The following is a 15,809-nucleotide window of genomic DNA, read 5'->3' as shown; positions in this document are numbered from 1 at the left end:
TTATGGCTCAGCAGTGTTCATTACTCAAGTAGGCTGTTTTGCTGACTTCATGAACTGTATTGGGTGTAACTGTACAAAGGTAGCAGAATGCACACCTTCCTAATTATGCTCCAAACTCCTTGTTTTCCCATGCACTTTACTATGTAGTACACCTGTCTCTCTCATCTGAGAACAGCTGCTGACTATCCTAAGTGAAAGAAACCTGAAGACCACATGAACCCTGTTACTTCAGAGAAGCCTCATAGGCAACATGAAAGAGAGAGAAACCCTTTAAGTAAGAGAAACCTCTCCTAAAACCACAGCCTGCAAGCCCTTTGAAGGAAGTCCAGAATCATCCGGCCAGCACACCAGATAGCAAGGCATACATACAGGCCTATGGAGTATTTCCCATCTGAAAGCCAGACTGCACTTTGCACAAGGAAAAAGAGCATATTGCCTGTAAACTTGGGTGTACTCATCCCATGAGCTTCTGAATGCTTCCTTAGGGCTGGGATAATAGTGTCCTACAGCTTTTTTTATCACAACATTATGCTTCTTAAATAGACAAAACTGTACTCAGGATCATTCTGGCTGCCACCAAAATATGGCCAACTTTGGAGTGAAATACAGCTACTGCTTTAACAGCACAGAGCAACCCTAAGAGCAACCCCAGAGCGTGGGACAGAAAGTGAAGAACATGGTCTCTGCATCTCACTGTCAGAGAGCTTCAGGTGGATAAAACTGAAACTGTTGTCCTGAACTCTGAGCAGGTCCCAAGCTCTTAAATGCTTCCATGCTTCTGAAAAGGCCCATCAGCATTTTAAAGATTGAGATACAAGAGCAGGGTTTCAATCGCAGATGACAGCGGCAGCAGCAGCAGCGCAGTGCTGGCACTAGGCTTGGAGAAAAGACTAACTATTTACTGAGTCCCCAGCAACATGGCACACTCCCAGCCAACAGCTGACCTGCTTTACCATCTTTTAACTTTTAGGAAAAACTGTCTTTCCACGTGGCCTGAGCAGGAGAGTGAGTCTGTCAGCATAGTATAAAAAGGCAACAAATGCGGAAGTGCAGCTAGAGTAAATACATCTGAGCAGCATTTGTTGTTCTGTGACATTTCTTGTATACCCCGGGTTCTGGATGAGAAACCATCATGGGTGTTAATATGGGGATGATGTAATGCAGGGACTTGGTTAAGCAGAGAGGTCCATGGATGACATAACATTCCCAAACTGAACAGCCTCCTAAGCTACTGCATGCTAGATGTGGCTTCACAGCATATACTGCGCTCTGTGTAGAGCACTTTCTCCTTGCAGATATAACTTCTAGTGCAGCAATTTTCAACACAACTGTTATTTTGACTTGGAGGCATGTTATGGAAGTAGGGATCCTGCATTGCTGGGCTATGATGCACTGCTTTTTTTCTTCTTCTCTCTTCTCTTCACTCTCCAATGCTCTGGGCTGCCATAGTATTTGGGGTGCTAAAGCCCAGGCTTGCTAGCATAAAACTAGGTTTTGGTCTGCTACTTATTAATATCAGTTGAAGCAAATCCTGAATGATGAGTCCTGGGCACAGACTGCAGTCTAAACTAGCATTACTAACCTAATAATTCAGGCTTAGTTACAGATGGCTGGGGCAGAGAAGGCTTTTTTTTTTTTTTCGTTTTCATTCAGAAGGGAAAATGTGACCAAAGCAATTGATTTTCACAAGGGAACTAGGAGCACAAGTGAAGAATAAAAAACTGGTTTAAAGAAGGGGATGGATGCATTTGTCCTTACATACATTGCCAACATTTTTATTTTTAGCTAAACCTGAGACCACCTTAAGGAGGCTGGGAAGAGCAAAAGTGTAAAGTGGGAATGGCCAAAGTGTTAGACACAAAATGGGGAGCAGTCAGATGAAATGGGCTGGCTCAAATAAAAGCTATTCAGGACTGGCCTGCTCCCCAGACAAAAAAAAGCAAGCCCAAGCTTTCATTGGGATGGTAGGGTTTTACTACCAATTTGTACTCCACTTCAGTACCCTAAGCAGCACTCATCACAGAGCTATGTAAGAAGGGTAAGCCAGATCTAGTGATCTGGATAACAGAATACCAGACTATATAGAAAAGAGTTTGGCCCTGCTAACCTGCAGACTGCTGGTGGCACTTACCTAGCGATACTCAGCCTGCAGGTTCCCCACCAGAAGTAGCTCTTCAATTTATCCCTCTCAGCCTCTTCCCTTCCAGAAACTATTGCAATGTGTATTGTTTTTTTTAAACAAATGTATGCATTGCATTGCAAAAAAGTGCATCCATACAGCTGTATATTAGTACTATAGTGCTGGAAATATGCCAGCATAATACACTGAGGGTTTTTTCTTTTCAACTGGAACACATTTGCCATAATTATGCTGGGGACACATATGATATTGTGGCTGTGGTTAGCACTGACTGCTCTCATAGCCCCTGAGTCAGTGATGGTAGTGTATCACTGCCACAGCATACTTACAACTACCTGAAGCAAGTTCTGATGCTTTAGTGATTATATGTGAGAACTCATAAGATGACAGGAAGGGTCCTAGAGAATAAGAGCATAAGAAAAAGAAAGATGTAATGAATTACAGCCAGCCTCACTGATGCTCAGCAGAGCAAAATTATTAGATGATAGATTTATAAAACTCCAGAGGAGAAAATGATGGGTTTGTTTTGGCCCAGTTATGTGAAATCAGTTTCCTTTCCTTCTTTTATTGTAAGAGACTAGCTTAGTTTAAGGGTACTCATTTGGCCCATGGGGCTCCCCACAGGTCAGGAAATTTAGTAGCAGGAGTGCAGTGACCATTAATAGTCCCCCCACCCCCAAAGAGCGAGATTAGGGCTGGGCCAGGCCCCCTTTGTCCTGCACAGCTGAATCAGGTCAGGCCATACCTCCTTCCCTCCACACAGCTGGATTAGGGTTGGGCCATGTCCTCTTCCCACCCCCCACCCCTCCCACACACACAGCTGGACAGGGGAGGGCTGGCCTTTGTACCCATCTGCACAGCTGGATGGGGCTCTACCAAGCTGGCCTGGGCACCAGATTAGGCCCATCAGCCAGATCTTGCCCATGGATGGGCTGGGCACTGCCCATCCAGTCTACTCGGCAAAAAGGTTGAGCCCTACTGGCTTAGTTGATATGGAAGCATTGGGTGGGATCTGGCTCAACTAGTAAGACTATCCTACATTGCAGTCTCAGCAAATTAAGCAATGAGAAGGATGAAAGTAATACGGTGAGGGCACAGACCAAAAAAAGAAAAAACCCAATTCTCAGAGCATTTATCAGTGGTTCACTGTCAAGCCTGGGAGTGCTCATAAAGGAAATTATGGTCTCTCGCATGCCTACAGGTTGCACTGAGGAGTGTCTTCATAAAAACGGTGCTGCATAGTATTTAAAAAAAAAAAAAATCAGCTTTCAGTCAATTTGTGCATCACAGGGATTAGGAAGGTAAGTTCCACTCTGCTTTTGTGCAAAGGGACTCTGGCATGTTGATAGATTGGACTCAGCTGCATGACATTTTTACTGTATAGTTACTAGTCATCTGTCTGGGAGAGGAAAAGCAACTGGCCTGTTAAGTTTCAAATGAATCCCAAAATAAGCCTGTTGCATTTAGGAGAGACATGCTTCACTGGTTTAAGGAACAACCAACACTGTAAAATGGAATAAAGAGCTCTTTCCTCTATCTACTTTTTTCTATTTACTGAAACTTGTTATTATTACTTAATAATGGAGCCACTTTGTGGATTACTTTCTGCTCTTTGTACTGATAGGATGAAGCGAGAATTCTGGGCAGTGGTCAGGAAGATCCCAGTTCTCTCACTCAAAAGGGGGTAGATTTGGAGACGAATAAGTCAGCTCATGTTTAATATCATATGCACCAGTTGTTGCAGAAGCTGTTGGCATTACACAAGTATCCTCAGGGAACAGGTAAGCACCCCCACAGGGCAGGGTTCAGGTTGTGCGTCCAGTCTAAAAACCTGCAGTGCCTGGTTTGACTACTTCTCTGTGCAACTAGAGCCTTTGTGTCTGTTCCTAAATAGGAGCAAATGCAGTTTTGAAAAAAGGGAGAAAAGCAAAGGCTTAGTATGTGGCAGAAGCATGTGCTCCACAGATGAGCATATGACTATAGCAGACTAAGGCCACTGGCAAATGTTAATTTAACGGTGCAATGGGCTCTGATCCCTGATCCTAGCAATCGCACCTCTTGCTGTGCCACACATGCATGGCAGGACATGGGCTTTTTAGGGCCAATAAGATCTATCAGATTCCAGTTGCTTCCTGTAGCGTGTTTGGGACCCGAGATTGTGATCCCTGGCTCTACACTTACTGGCAAGTTTAAACCTGCTCACAGGTTTACACCTGTCCAGCTGAGAGCACCCAACTGGCAACCTCTGTGCAGAATTTGCCAACCCATAAAGTCTGCAAAGGCCCTAAGCTGCTTTTCTCATTCTTCAAAATAGACAAGTTGGATTCATGAGAAGATTGGCTTTTTGCAAAAAGGGGTGTGGCTTGTTTGTGATTGGACTACACAGTGAACATGGACTAGACAGTCACACTTTGCTAGCGAAGTCACTAGTTTATGAAACAAAAACTTAGAAAAAATAGCAGCTCAAAAAGGTCTGTCAAAAGATGTAAGGAAATCAGTAATGCAAGATTGAACCAAAAGTTCACTATTTCCAATTTTCAGATCACTTGAACTGAAATCAGAGGGAGTCATGTGTGCCTGGTCTCCTTACAAATGAGCAATTTGTAATATTGTGTACAAGATGCAGAAAAAGCAATATGGTTTTTAAAAGAATCCATGTTTTGTTCTACATAAGCACTGAACTGGTTTCTGGACTCTCAGGTGAGTACAGGCAGAAACAAGAGGACTGTGCAGGGGGAAAGCACGAAACCTGCACTAAGAGAGCTTCTACCACCAACATTTATTTCTGTTAAAGCGGATTATAAATCATCAGTACAAATATATAACTTACATTTGCTTGTAAGGCCAAAGTTTAGAAGTTAAAACAAGATGGATTTCACAAGTCACCAGAGGCGAAACTTGGAACAGCTGCAGCCCTAACCACGAGGTTTCACGAACAGTTGGAAAAATAAAAACCCAAAAGTTAAGAAAACCCTAAAATCTATTGAACAGACGAAATAAAATGGGTTCCCGGGTGGCCCCAGGTTGTAGATATGGTTACAGTAAGTTGTCACAGTAGTGTTAACTGATATTTAAGACAAGGAAACTGCAGCAATACATGAAAGAATATACATACTATATATAATAATTAGTTTGATTCCATTAGAAAAAAAGACAATAAAATTTCTCCATGGTTTTCCAACCATGACAATACTGCTCTTCAATTTCCCTCATTTAAAACTACAATAGTGACTTTATTGGTCATGACTCATGATTGTTGTTGCAATATGCTACTTACAATGAACAGATACAAGAACAAGCTAGGGACCCACTCTCCTTCCCCCCCCACATTACTTACAATAAGAATCAGAGATAAATCAATCTTATGTACAATTTCTTACATCCAACCCCTTTTAACCTTTGGCAAGATTACTTACAACTCATACAGCTTTTAATATCCAGAACTATTTAAAATATTCTAAATGCATAAAAAATAAAGATTTTGGCTTTATTTTATTCTTTATATATATAATATTGACTGTTACTCAAAATGGAAGCTCGACTTTGTTTCCACAAACACCGCTTTTGCTGAGCAGTTGACAGCTCCCCCTCTCCCTCCCCCCCTCAGAAATGTTTCCCTCGTTCCCCCAGGGGAAAAGGCTAGCATACAGCACAGGGAGGTGGTAGATCATTTGCTTTCCTTCATGCGAAATCACTTGATGTTCTTGCAAATAGGTTTCAGGATTCAACGCCCACTGTCGGTCTGTTGAGTTTCCTCTGCTAGTCAGCATTCCCAGCCAGGAGGGAATGCATGCAGGCTGTTTTCATGATTCCTTTTTAAAGACTGCATAACAAATTTTCTGTAGGGTTTTTTCCTGTCCATGATTGCTCCTGCTTTACACCCATTTGCATTTGTCAGGACCCTTTGGGATTAAAAGAGGGTTCTGATCAGAAAGAGTCCCCTCTGCTCCCTTTACACTCCCTCCATCCCGACACAATATGCCCAACCCACAGGACTGCCTAAAGTTCAATCTCAAATGTCTTCTGTAAATCGCTTGAGAAGGGGTTAGTTGGAGATGGGTTAGTGCGCTGCTTGGACTTGCTTTCTAGTGCTGCCCACTGTGCTTCAAATGGATCCACCTGCTGGGCAGCTGCAGGAGGCTGTGAATGCTTGTCCTCTGTGGCCCATTTCCCAGTGTCAACTCCATTGAAAGCTGCAGAGCCGTTGTGCTGAGCAGGATGCTTCAGGAAAGGACTGGCAGTGGCACTGTTAGTTTCATACTGGGGGAACGTCTGCTGTTTGACAAGACTTGGTGACTGATGGGGATGGGACACTGGTGCATGACTTGCAGTGCCAAAAACATTGGCTACCATCTGGGAAGGTGTGATTCCAACCACAGGGACACTAGGAGCTGAATAGGTCATTCCATTTGCTACCGCATATGGCTGAGCAGGTATAAAGGCCGGCTGCATTGGTGGTACCACACCAACTGGCACAGGCTGAGGTGCGATGAAGGTGTTCACTGGAAAAGGCTGGGCTGGCTGGGAAGCCACAGGGGGAGGCTGTAATAATGGCTGTGGGGCTGGTGGGGGTGGCTGCTGTTGCTGCTGGGCTCTGACAGTCTTGGATACCTCTTCCAGCCAGCGGTCTGCCTCTGAGGGAGTGCGCCTGTGGTTTGCCTGGAAGAGACTTGGCGAGGCTGAGCCTGAGGTGGTGCTCCATTCAGTACCTGGGAAGGGAAATGTGATGAAGTCATTAAAACTTGAGCCGGTCTTGGTCTTCAGCCTCTAATCAATGCTAGTTTGGGCTCCAGAGATGTACACAACAGCCACAGAATCATAGAAGTCAGGTCAGAAGGGACCTTGTAGATCTTCAAGTCCGACCCCCCACCTCGGCAGGAGAAAAACTGGGCTCAAATGATCCCAGCGAGGCAGGCATCAAGCCTCCTCTTAAAGACCCCCAGGGTAGGAGCCAGCACCACTTCCCTTGGAAGTTGGTGCCAGATCCCAGCCGCCCTGACGGTGAAGTAGTTCTTACGAATGTCTAATCTAAACCTACTCTGTAGGTTCAGGCAAGGGGGGCAAGGCCCACGCAGGGGCTCCCGGAGCCCAGGGGCATGGAGTAGGCCTAGCCCTGGGGCAGCAGCACCCCCAGGCAGGGATGTGGGGGCTCCAAAGCTTGAGAGGAGGACACAAGTCCTGCTAGCCCCCTTTTAACACCCCAGTGGCTTGTGTGCTGCTTTGTTGCATTGAACCTGGGAGGGGGCACTTGGGAAATGGGTTATGGGACAAACTGAAGGCCTGTGAAGGGTGGGAGCGATGTCCCTAGTTCCAGAACACGTGTTATTCAGAAGAACCGGCCTCTTGTGCTCCCATTCAGGAGGTAAGTGGCAGACCCAAGAGATCCTCTCGCAACAGAGACCTAACGTGTGCAACAAATGGGCAAATTTAGTGCAAAGTGCCCCCAGCGCCTCTTCCTACCTATGTGTGTAGACTTGACAACTAACTGCTCTAGCCTTTATAAAGGATTATTTAAGACTTCCCTGTTAAGAGCAAAAGAGCTTGTGACCTTATGAATGTGCCAGTCTGGGCCAGCAGACTTAAAAATGAACAGCTGCAAGGTCTGAGGATCACAAGAACCTTTTAATTGTTTTTTAAACTGACCTAGCAGGATTCCACAGTCCCCTCCCACCTCTTTATCCTGTTCTTCCAACTTGCCTTCTTTGGTATCCCTTATTTTCCAGATTTTTTCTAAGTTTTAGTGAAGAGTAAAAAGACTGGAAGCTCTGGAGAATATGAATGATAATGGGTAACTGTATGAGTTGTCCCTCCACTAGCCATTAAACCCAAACTAAAAGGAACTGCCATCACAGCTGGTGTGAAAAGACAGTTATCCCTCTATAGCCATTCAATCCCTGGGTGTACTGATGAGAAAGCCAGCAAAGATGCCAACTATGATGCGCTGCCACTAGGACTGTCACAGGTCAAGCTGTTCGACATTACCAGCAGAGGCCAGGACCTTTGAATTACCAGTAAGTTGCTGTCACTGAATCTGGACTTGTTACTAATCCCAACACCTAGAAGAAGGTGCTCTAGGAAGGCCACTACTTCTGTACCTTGCCCTGTAAATTACTGTAAGATTTTTTAGAGGAGGATGTATGCGATGGGACTAGGCATTCAGGAAGGCATTCATCACCATTACACACACAAGACTCCAATTCAGAATTGGAGCGTGCACACTATCTGCTGCCTGTATACACGCACACATGCAGGGAAGTGAATTTAACAATTTGCAATAGTCAATACAATTTTTAAAAACTGTACTTACTACGAGTCCCTTGCTTTTGGTCTTCCTTCTCCACTCTTTCCTTATACTTTTCCTACGTAATTCAGTCTGTTAACCTCTGTCTAATTTTTCTGCAATGTTCAATACTTTAAATTTCAGTTTATTTTTCCTCTGACAATCTGCTTTTAAATCATTTCTCTTAAAAATACATTTTTCTACCTCAATCCTTCTCATCTCCTTTCTCCTCCCAAATTATCCATCCACCCCATTTTTCCTCTCCCAACAATTTTACATTTTTTGCCATCTTTAATTCTCCCTTTTCCTTCATCCCTGCAAAAGATCCTCCCCAGCTTTCTGACCAGGGTGGAATAGGGAGCCAGCCAGGCAGAGGAGCAGAACTACAGTTCAAACACTGCTGGGCTTTTTGCTGGATTAGAAGACAACCACCTCTGATCAGCTCTGCCTCTGACTGAAGTAAGCACAGAAACTGTTATCCACAGATCAGCCTACTACTGCTACTGCGCGCGAGCTATTAAGCGCGAACCTGAAGCCCAGGATCTGTGGTTTTTCCAGTCCTGAATGCAATGTTGCAGAGGTGAGCACACTTATTTGGGGGGCAAAATTAAACTTGGGGTGCATGGAAGACAATCACTGCAGGAATTCTGGGCTTGTTTCCATGGAAGAAGTTTTCCCATTAGAGGTATCGTGACCTTCCACACCACACAGAGGCACTTGCTCTGTACAAGTCTTTTTGGGTTTAGCTTTAACTGCTTCCCAACAAGCACAAGCTATAATGAAAATGCCACTCCTCACTGTACCAGTGTCCACATCCAGTGCAGCTGTTCAGTTCAATCCATACATTAGTGTATACTCCAAAACTTGCCTGAATAGACAAGGCCTCAACTACTAGCATGCCCAACCAGCAGACTCCATTTATTTCTCTGAAGTGTCAGACAAACTTGTATTCCCACTGGAGCTAAATAAAGAATAACTTGCACTGGGTAAAAATACTGAAACAAAGTACTGAAGTCTTTTTGCACTCTGCTTCAGAATTTGCATTTTAGTGCCTGATTTTCTTTAACATGGGTATGAGAGTTCTCATGGTCCAATCTATAAACCCCATAACCCACTTGGGAAAACCCCTTCTAATTTCCAACTTTTGTTCATGGTCTTTCCCCTGCTTCAACAAGTTACAGCGGCAGCTGGCCCGGGAGCTCAAATCATACCTTTGACCTCAAGTTCTTATAGCAATGCAGAGGATCTACATCTGATCTTACCAGAGACTGTGGCTGCAGCTCCAGTATTAGTAGCAGCAGGAGCAGCAGGGGCATGAGCCCAAGGATTGGTTTCACGAACTGGCATAGCTGTGGGTACTACAGCAGCTTGAGATGGTTTAGCAGCAAGCACAAAGAAGGCAGAGGCAGTGCCATTAACTAAAATGGGAGTAGACAACATCAGTGCAGTTAATTCATGCAAGGCATGCGTGTGACTGGAATGTTAGAGGGCTGTCACTCCTGCCAACACAAAACACTTAGACAAACACACAACAAAGCCTGTGTAAGCTAGTCACTCTTCAAAAAAAAAATCCAAGTTATTTCAGTTGTACCAACCAACCTGGGTAGCCAGGTTGTTGGATGGTGGCCTCAGATTTATGGGTAGGCTCAAGTTGGGAAAAAATTGTTTCAAACAGGCCGAAGTTAGATTAGACCTGATGCTCTGCAAAATGTATGCGACAACAAAACAGAGCTAGAATAGCCTCACTGTAGATTCAAATACAACTAAACTTATTTTCCTAAACAAACATGGCTCTCTTCACAATATGCCATTGACTCTTTTTACATGTCCGTTAGGAGGAACCTAAGGTCAGAGGAGCCTATTACATAGCTCCCACCTCATGTCAAAATGTCACATTTAGTCTTTCATACATCTTTCAGTTCTGGTGCTCAGGCCCAGGGACTTGCTGCATTGGATTTGTGAACAGATATGCCACGCTAAAGGCTGCACAAAACACAGAATATTAAGAGCTGCTGTGCCAAAGCCTCTTGCTTTTACAGAAGATAGTGTTGGGGACTGGCATCTGGATTTAAGATTAAAACAAAACATGCAAAATAAACTGCCCTATAAGCATATGAGATGAATAAAGCAGGTTATGTCTTCCAAATACAGATAACATAATGGTTGCATAAGAGGCCGAGACATGATGGCATGCTACTAAAAAGCAATGTCACAAATACAAGCATCATCCAGCATATCCAAGCAAACTAAGAAAAAAAAAGTCAGAAACCTTGAAAGGCAGGAGACTGTGGTGCAACTACTGTAACCGGTTTTGTCATAGGCGCTGAAGAGAAAGGATCCTCTGAAGGTGTGCTGAAAGCGTTGGTAATCTGGGAACACAGGGAGCTAATGCTGTCCACTTCCCCTTCCACCTCCGGGACTGCAAAAGTAAAAAACCACAGATTAGCTTTAAAGTTAAGTAAAATTATTTCTGTGTCCCTCAAGCATCTGTAGCTCAAGAGAAAAAGTTCCCAATTTTAATCTCAAGCGATATTCCTGCTGTTGATATGGAAACGCATACAAGATTAAGTCTTCTGCTCTCCGAATCCATTCTCTATCGACCCTTGCCAGCAGAGGTGGAAAGACACAGCCAGCACATTTTGCAAGTTTTCTGTTTCAGAGAGGAGGAACAGTTGATTTCTAGTTTTGAAGCAAGTCACTGCACCTCTCGCTTTTTGTGGAAGCCCTCCATGTTTAGCATCCCATTGCCCAAGTTCTAGTCTAAGATTAGGCAAGCGCTTGCATAATGATTGTAAATTTGGAAGAAACTTTCATACAGTGGAGTTGTATCTTATGCAGGGGTTACATGCTGAAGTCAGCGCGCAAGGCAAAAATTGAGTATAGCTGAAATCGCCCTTCCTGCTGCACTCCTCACCCCTCTCGTCCTCCGCTGCGTCGTTGCGCCAGGGCAGCGAGCTGAGCGTGAGCGAGCTGCCGCCCCCCAGCCATGCCGGCACGTGCAGGCAGCATCATGTTGCGTCGCACTACGTGTCGTGCCCCAGCCAGCCCCAACAGCCAAGCGCGTATAGCTGAATTCGCGTAAGTTAAATACGCGTAAGATGCAACTCGACTGTAATAATTTTGTGTGTCAAAACAACAAAGCATCTGGCACCTGGCTCTTCATTAGGCCACAATGCTTAAGATTGCTTTAATTATTCAAATTATATGTTTCAAGTACCTAACACAAGGTCAAAGTTACAACTACAAGACGACAGCTCACAGTGGCTAATAAGGCTTCTAGAAGAGCTATATGCAGCTGCCTTCTAGGGACTCATATAATATATCTTATGAAAGGAAAGTCGATGGAACGGACCTTCTCAAAAAATGAAAAAGATGACCCATACTTCTCAAACATCGCTTCTTGGCAATTCAAACCCACGTTTTATGGAGTTTGGGATTCAAAATTAAAAGCCCAAGACATTCAAAGAAAGGGACAGACATTCACAGGATAGGGACAGAAATTACACATAAACCAGTATAAATGATTGGAAACCAGTTCAAATTGATAATACAACAGAAGGTCAGTGCATATAAATCACGTTCAAAATGGCCCAAATCGGTTTAAGATTCACTTGAATGGATGTAATATCAGACTTAACTGATTTAGGTTAAATCGCCTTATTGAACTTCTGTCCCAGATGCCCTCCAGATTCAAGTTAACTCACAATCCCCTGGCATCCCAGGATGCTTTGTACCTCCCCCACAAACCCCGCCTGGCAGGGTAGGCGGGCTAGCCTTGGCTCAAGATGTCTGCCAAAGCCAAGCATGGAGGTGTGGTTTAGTGCCCTCTGGCTTCTCACCTGAGCCCCTGCAGGCATGTGGCTCCATTTCTGGAATAAAAAAATAAGTCTGTTCACTTGCTTGTCGGTTCAATCTACACAGCTTAAACTAACCTGCAAAGATTGAATAGATTCAGCCTCAGGCTTTTTGAGTTCTTATACTGACTTGGCACCGTACATCATGCAGCATAATTTAACATTGCCATCGTTACCATTTTGCTACAGGACCTCACTTAGATCTGGAAGGGAAGCAGTTTTCTTGTCCCTTGAAACAGATATAACAAACCTTCCCATTAACCAGGACAAAGAGCAGAGACCTTCTGAAGTTTCTTTGCTCATTTATAGAACCAGTGACTTGCTTTGAATCTTGGTTTCTTGCATCACAGCTAAAACAGAGGGGAGGTTTTTGAGGGCACTTTGACCAGAAATTCTGCTCTGTAGCTCAGAAAGCCTGTCCCAACATAACCTTCAGCTCAACTATCTAATCCCTTGAACAGGGTGATCTGACCAGCATTTTCTTGCAAAAGTTTCAATCAAAAATTTCCAACCAGCTCTTCTCATTTTTATTCATTGTGCCACACCCTTAATATACATATGCTTACTGTGTTTTTCTTAAGCAAACTACTTCGACTTGCATGTAGATACACATACCCTTTTGTTGTAGGACCAGGCCAGGGTAAGTTTTCTTCTGTGTAAATGTGGAAAAAAAAGGCATTTCTGATAAAGTGTGCAGAAGTAATTGTTTTTCCTACTCATATGCTGTTCTCCAAAGGTACCTTTGGTTATCAACCATTTACCAGCACGTGGAAATGATGTAAGACACACCAGGGTCACAAATACAAAATACATGAAAAGATTCAGAAGGGTTGGGTATAAGCTAATCAACTGGATACCACTTAAATAAAATACGCTCCTAGCCACTGCTTTATTGGGATGTTGTTCAGAAACCAGTTTAACCTGATGATGAGTGGCAAAGGCACTAAGAAAACAGGACAATATTAGAACAAAGTCTTAATATGACTGTGATACAGTAATGGCTATGAGGTGTTTTAAACAGATGTGAAACCAAAAGTTAACCTTAAAGCAGGATGGTTCCAAATAAAAGTAACAGCATAGAACAAATGAGATGAAATGGCAATCCAAGCAATGACTCTTGCCTTTATTCAGTAGTTTACTTAAGGCTTCAGATTTCTAGAAACACTCTTATGATCAGAACACAGACAGCCCTGCAGGACAAATTATTTAAGAGGATTCTGGGTTTTTTGTTACACTTTATAATCATCACTTTATAGTTCTTTTGGGATCATTCAGTGAGAAAGCTACAGTTTTACAGCTGTTCTAACATGTTAGAATTTCTTCCAGCAGAATTTGACAGAGGCACCTCAGCTAATAAGTGGAAAAGGGTCTTTAATGTTCAAAAGTGATTAAGGTTTTTTACATTTCCAAAGAGGCCCTTACCTTCATGCTCAGGTACTGATGTAATTACTCAGGGTACAATGCTGCCTGTTTCATCAGCACCTACACAACAGCACTCTGAATGACTTTCTGAAGTCAGAGAACAACAACTCTCCTCATCTTGCACTAATGCTTGTCGTATTGCAAAGACCCTAGTCCCTTCCTGGCAACAAAAAGTCCTTCTTGACCTGACGGCACTTTTCATTTGCAAGAGGTTGAAGTGAAGTAGGAAGGACCAATATAGTAAAAACCAGAGCGATGTGCTTGTTTAAAGCCAGAGGTAAGTGGGTTGAGAGAGTGAAAGTAAGTTTCCCCACCCTCACATTTCTGAAGGATGAGTACTTTAGGACACCATTTATTTTTACCTGAGTTTTTCATAGGGAAGTCTGTCTTTCTTTGCACTGTTGAAGGCAGCTCATTTATTCGCAACGACAGCTGTCGTTTAAAAGGAGACATCTTCTGGCTAAGGGCAGGGAAACCTCGGAAAGAGCCTTGTCTGGCAAGCTGCTCTATAGGTGCATGCCTCCGTGGGATAGCATGGGGATTGTTCATCTCTTTATCTAGAGGCACAGCGCTATCAGCAGTAGGTGAGGTCGGGGAGCCCGGGGATGGGACGGTATTGCTCGGTGTGGCTCCAGGAGCAGCTGTTGTTTTCACTTCTGCTTCAGCTGTGGGAAAAAGAAAAGGTTTAGTAAAGTAAAGCCATTGTTAACACTCCTCCATTACCGCTATGCTTTTCAGAAGAGAACGCTGCAATTACAGCTCTACAGCTAGGAGAGTTTCACCAATGTCAACTGTTAGCACACACCCAGCATCCAAAGCAAAAAGTCAGGCCAGGCACTTTTCAGGGGCCACAACCTTATAAAACATGCATTCTTCAGCTGCTACACAGTGACACATTAAGTTTCTGAAACCAGTGGCAATTCATTTCAGTTTAAGTCTCAAAAAATAAAAAAAGGGGAGGGGAGAAGATTGAAAAAAAGATTTAAGAGAAGTAGGGTAGGAATGCTTAAGAAAGGCATATGATATGCAAATAGTGAGGACATTGGTGCTAAGGGTAGATCAGGGATATTGGCTTTCATGGTGTAAAAAACAGAATAAAAATAGTTATTGAAAAAGTTTAAGAGGAGTAAAAAGGCATAATGTGTTCTTCTGTAATGTTTTGTCCTAATTATTTTGGCTGTGAGTAAATCCTGTTTCTCTTTTAAATAGTATGCTCTTAGCTGTCATGTACAAGAACAGAGGTAGAGGGGGTCTGTGTGTGTGAAATTATGCATACAGAGATGCACGCAAACAGTTTTGTCGTGTTAGACAACCACGTACTAATGTTAACATATTGTAACCTAGTTTAACTTTTTTATTTTTCTTTATGTCTTCCGAACAGTGCGGTTAGGTAACTAAAATATTCCACATATATACACTTCAGGAATCAATCAGGTCAACCTCATGATCTGATGATATCACATTTTTTCCTCCTCCTTTTTACTTGCCCATTGCAGAAGCGTAGCTCTCTTCTAACCCCTTACCACCAGAGTGCAACAGCCAAGTTTCTCCCTCCTCGTCTCTAAGGCTCCAGTTAGATGTTGACTTTGTGCTGTGATGAAAATTTTGATGGTGGCACAGAAGCTGAGAGACTAGACATCTTAGTCCTTTGTTGTACCAAAAGTGCCTTAATTTTGTTGCAGCAGCAACCCTAGTAATCATTTGTGCCTCCTTTTTGCAGCTGATGTCTTCTCCTGCCATGATGCACCTCATTCCTGTGGCACATGTCTGCAAGCATAGAAAGGGAACTCCCATAGGGGTTCCCCTCTCTGTTTGCCCCTGGGGTGTGGCAGCAAGAAAAGCATGTTGGCCCTAGCACACATATACCCTCTTGGGAGTTCCCCGCTCTGCATTGCAGATGTGTGCCAGGCGATGCCACCGCAAGCAGGAGGTTTCCCACTTGCAGACTTGGGCTCTGTGTTGGGGCATAGCATCCGGGGCCCTTTTCTCTTGGGACTGGGCATTTCAAGCTCCAGGAGGGGCTGAGGCATGACAGTCAGTGAATCGGGTCAGCTGTGCCATGCCAGAATGTGTGACAGCTGATCGTGCTCCGAAGAGGACATCTGTTTCCAGT

At 43.8% G+C, this 15,809-nt stretch overlaps 1 protein-coding gene across 4 annotated transcripts in view; it reads right to left on the bottom strand.

Annotated features, from left to right (window-relative positions):
- Nucleotides 1-4,900: 4,900 nt before the first annotated feature.
- NUMB (NUMB, endocytic adaptor protein) overlaps nt 4,901-15,809 on the bottom strand; it is a 66,116-nt gene continuing 55,207 nt past the window's right edge. For 2 of the 4 annotated variants that reach the window (XM_019519115.1, XM_019519116.1), the window contains 4 exons: nt 14,059-14,361; nt 10,690-10,839; nt 9,683-9,838; nt 4,901-6,849 (listed from right to left, as the gene is read on the bottom strand). In XM_019519115.1, the coding sequence (XP_019374660.1) occupies nt 6,140-6,849; nt 9,683-9,838; nt 10,690-10,839; nt 14,059-14,361 (1,319 nt within the window). In that variant the 3' untranslated portion in view covers nt 4,901-6,139. The remainder of the gene's footprint in view (nt 6,850-9,682; nt 9,839-10,689; nt 10,840-14,058; nt 14,362-15,809) is intronic. The other 2 variants (XM_019519117.1, XM_019519118.1) reach the window with 1 other exon arrangement.

The sequence above is a fragment of the Gavialis gangeticus genome, unplaced genomic scaffold (genome assembly GCF_001723915.1).
Source record: "Gavialis gangeticus isolate Ggan-Ray unplaced genomic scaffold, GavGan_comp1, whole genome shotgun sequence".
In the NCBI taxonomy this organism is placed as follows: Eukaryota; Metazoa; Chordata; order Crocodylia; family Gavialidae; genus Gavialis; species Gavialis gangeticus.
The sequence above is the reverse complement of the archived record's forward strand: the minus strand, read 5'-3'. Positions and strand labels throughout refer to the sequence as shown.